The 4,393-nt window shown below is 39.9% G+C and overlaps 2 protein-coding genes across 2 annotated transcripts; one reads left to right on the forward strand and one right to left on the reverse strand.

The window, feature by feature from the left end:
* Positions 1–487: 487 nt before the first annotated feature.
* On the reverse strand, positions 488–1,138 carry LOC138873174 (uncharacterized). The gene has a single exon (XM_070151615.1). The coding sequence runs from the start codon at positions 1,136–1,138 to the stop codon at positions 488–490; it is 651 nt and encodes a 216-aa protein (XP_070007716.1).
* A 2,046-nt stretch (positions 1,139–3,184) lies between these two features.
* Positions 3,185–3,984, forward strand: LOC138873175 (uncharacterized). Its single transcript, XM_070151616.1, has 2 exons — positions 3,185–3,534; positions 3,657–3,984. The coding sequence occupies exons 1-2, from the start codon at positions 3,185–3,187 to the stop codon at positions 3,982–3,984; spliced, it is 678 nt and encodes a 225-aa protein (XP_070007717.1).
* The last annotated feature ends 409 nt before the right edge of the window (positions 3,985–4,393 follow it).

A 4,393-nucleotide genomic window follows, 5' to 3' on the forward strand; every position in this document is an offset into this window, starting at 1 on the left:
GCCACTTACCATTATTTTTGGGTACTACTACAATATTAGCTAACCAATCTGGATACTTTACCTCACGGATGGACCCGATTTTTAAAAACTTTTGTACCTCATCTTGAATCACCTGATTCTTGAAGGAACCTTGCCTCCTTTTCTTTTGTTTGACAGGTGGGTATGTTGGATCTTCATTCAGTTTATGGGTCATTACCTCTGGTGGTATAACTGTCATATCTGAATGTGACCAAGCAAAACAATCTGCGTTAGCTTTTAGAAATTCGATTAACTTACTTTTTATATCTGGGCTGAGGTTGGTTCCAATGTAGACTTTTCTGTCCGGTCAATGTACAAATAATACCATAGCTTCTAGTTCCTCGATTGTTGTTTTGATGTTTTCATTTTCTTCTGGTTCTTGAATAGTATCAGGCCACAAGTCTACATCTATTTTCCCTTCTACAATTGAGGCTTATGTTGCTGCATCCTCAACTGAATTCTATAATTGCTATTTTTCGTCGCTTTTCGTGCTTGAGTCTGCCACTGAGTTAATGCTTTGAGAAGCCTGTTGGTCACCACGGATTTTTCCTATTAACCATTGTGAAGGAAACTTGATAACTTGATGAAGGGTAGATAGAACAACATCCATTTCGTGAATCCATGGTCTGCCGAGAATCATATTGTAAGCCATATCCATTTCTATCACTTGAAATTTGGAGTCTTTGACTACTCCTTCTGCGAATGTGGTGAGTACTATCTCCCCTTTTGTTATGGCGCTCAAGTTGTCAAAACTAGACAAGGTTCGTGCCTTGGGTATCAACTTATCATTGGCTTGCATCTCGTTTACCACTCTCAACAGAATGATATTCACAGAACTACCTGGATCAATCAAAACTTGTTTTACATTAGTGTCATGTACAAGTAAAGATATTACCAGTGCATCATTGTGTGGGGTCAGCATGTGGTCCGCATCTGCATCATCAAATGTTATATTGTCTTCTTCCAAAACTTGACGAACTCTCTTTCCATGGGTGACTGTTATTTTTGATACCTTCTTTGCTGCCGTGTATGTTACTCCATTGATCTCCTCCCCTCCACTTATGACATTAACCGATCTTTTTAGTGATGGGGGTTTCAGCGGTTCTTGCCTATTCTTCATATTCGCCTACTTTCCCTTTTCACTAAACAATTCTGTTAAGTACCCTTGCTTTAATAGATGTTCTACCTCACCTTGTAGTAATTTGCAATCCGTCGTTTTGTGACCGTGATCATTGTGAAATTCGCACCAAAAAATGGGATTTCTCCTACTTGGGTTTGATCTCATTTCTTTTGGCCACCGTACCTTATCTCCCATGCTTCTTAAAATTACCACCAACTCGGATGTGCTAACATTAAAACTGCAATGGCCAATTTTTGCTTTTGAGCCTCTATCATCGTCTTGTGCATCTCGCATATTTCGCTCCTTTCTGAACCTTGACGACGAACCTGATTCTCTGTCCCTTGATCTAGGATCATACCTTGGGTTTTCATGTTTTGAACCTGAATCCCTTCCTGCTGGCCCCATATAAGGTTTGTACCTATTTTTACCGGACCTTTTTCAGTTTTAGCCCGTCTTGAACTTACTCTTTCATTTTTTCGAGACTGAATGATAGTATCTCCTTCTATCCGCAGCTTTGTGCTGTATCTATTGTAAACATCATTCCAAGTTATTGCAGGAAATTCTCGTAAACTTTCTTTGGGTCTCTTCGTGGCTTCCGAGTATTTTTCATTCAGATTACTGGCAAAATCCATAGCCGCCCAGTTATCAGGTACATATGGCAACATCATCCTTTCACGCTGGAATCTGTCTACGAATTCCCTGAGCAGCTCCGTATCTCCTTTTTTATTTTTAAAATGTCCTCCATTCTTTTTTTAATTTTTTGAGCTCCTGATTGTGCTTTTATAAATGAATCTGCAAGCTCAGCAGAAGAATTTATAGAATTTTCAAGTAAAAGAGAATACCATATTAGCGCTCCCTTCGTGAGTGTTTCTCTAAATTTTTTGACCAACACTGATTTAATTTCTTGCTTGGTCAAATCGTTGCCCTTTACACCAGTTGTAATGCAGTTACGTGATCTCGTGGATCAGTTGTTCCATCGTACTTCGGGATATCGGGCATCTTGAATTTCTTTGGAATTGGTAAAGGACCGACACTTGGCTTCCAAGGTTGTTGAGAGTATTTTTCCATATCTATCCCCTTGATTACGGGCGGTACTCCAGGTATTTGCTCTATGCAATTGCTTTTCTACTTGAGCTGTTTCTGCAAAGTTAGTACTAAACTTTGTAAATCAGAATTAACTCTGTTACCTGACCCTCTATCACGAGATTCGCTAGGAGTTCCTCCGCTGCCTGAGTTAACGAGTACCGAGCGAGGATTTTCTACGGTTACATTATTGTTTGGAGGTGGTGTTGGTGGTATATTCGGTAACCTGCTAAGAAAGCTTGAAGAGCATTGCTGACTTATTGAGCGATTAATTGTTTCAATGCTTCATCAATAGCCTGATCATTCTCATGCTGCTTATTTATATTTGATTCAGATCCGTCTGGAGTCCCTTCTTGAGATTGTCGAGGAGAGTTTTACTGTGAGGGGGATGGAGTTCCATCACCTTGTTGATTCAACTGATGTTGTTGATTTTCTTGGTGCTGTAGATTTTGTTGGTTATTGTCGTTGACGTTCGACATGATTGTTTTGGTAGAAGAATTGATTTAAAAAGTAAAAGATTATCATATTCCCTAGCTGGGAGGTGCCAACCATTTAGTTGCCTCATGCAGAAAGGCGTTCCTTTCAAGTGGGACTAAGCTTGTAGCAATGCCTTTGAAAGCATCAAAACTTACTTGATGAAGCCTCCAGTTTTGTCATCTCCTATACGTGGAAAGCTGTTGATACTATATATTTTAACACAAGAAAGGTCTTGTTAAAAGACCGTTGGCCCAAGAAAATAGTAAGGGGAATGAAAACTCTTTTTACTACTTGAGCAGGATGATGACACCAAATGAGCTGAGTTATTCGCTAATTGAAAAGTTGTGTTTGGTGCTAGTCTTCTCAATTCAAAAGCAAATATGAAAGTTGAAGCACTACTTTCAAGCTCATATTGTTTGTCTTGTTTCTAAAGCAAATCCCGTCAAGTTCGTAATATCAAAACCTGTTCTTAATGATCGCCTATCGATGTGGTACCTCCAATTTCAACAATTCGAGGTTGTGTATGTCCCTCAAAAGGTTGTAAAAGGACAAGCATTGGCAGACTTCTTGGCAGATCATCCGAAACCTGATGACTGGGAACTACCTGACGAACTACCTGACAAAGATGCAATGGTTGTTGAAGTACAACCTCCATGGAAGATGTACTTTGATGGTGCTGCACATCGCGGAGGAACTGGTGCTAGCGTAGTATTTTTCACTTCTCAAGGGGAAGTTCTGCCCTACTCCTTCACTTTAACAAAACTCTGTTCCAACAATGTTGCTGAGTATCAAGCATTAATACTTGGGCTTGAAATGGATGTCGATATGAAGCGGCTGTAATTACAAGTCTTTGATGACTCCAGTTAGTAGTCAATAAGCTTTTAGGTAGTTATGAGGTCAAGAAACCTGAACTACGCCCTTATCATAATTATGCTAAGAAATTGATGTGATGGATCAGTGATGTGATTATTCAACACGTACCTAGGAAAGAAAACAAGAAGACTGATGTATTAGCTGCCCTAGCTTCATCGTTAACCCTGCCTAATCAAGCGCAAGTTACTATCTACCAAAAGTGGGTAGTACCTCCACCAAATGAGGAGGAAAGTGAAGAAAATAAACTCGAGCATCTAGTCGCGATTTATGAAGCTGAGAAGGAAGAATTGCGACAACCCTTTATCAACTACTTAAGCAATGGGATACTTCCAGAAAATCTGAGGAGAAGGACTGAAATCCGTCGTTGTGCACCTCGCTTCCTTTACTACAATTATACTCTATATAGAAGATAATTTGAGGGAGTACTCTTGCGATGCTTAGGGGAAGGTGAAGTACTCCAAGCTTTGCAAGAAGCACATTCTGGGGTATATCGATCACATCATTCTGGACCAAAGCTCACTTGCATATAAAAAGGATAGGATATTATTGGCCAACGATTGTAAAAGATTTCTTGGACTATGCTTGAAGTACGCTTGCGAATTCCATGCAAATTTTATTCATCATCCTCCTGAAGTATTACATCCGACTATTGCATCATGGTCATTTGACGCTTGGGGACTGGATGTTGTTGGACCGCTACCAAAATCCTCGGCGGGCACTTATATATCTTGGCTGCAACTGACTACTTCTCAAAATGGGCTGAAGTTGTTGCTCTTAAGGAAGTAAAAAAGGACAATGTTGCAAATTTCATCCGAGTAAACA

This window comes from Nicotiana sylvestris, chromosome 7 (genome assembly GCF_000393655.2).
Source record: "Nicotiana sylvestris chromosome 7, ASM39365v2, whole genome shotgun sequence".
NCBI lineage: Eukaryota > Viridiplantae > Streptophyta > Magnoliopsida > Solanales > Solanaceae > Nicotiana > Nicotiana sylvestris.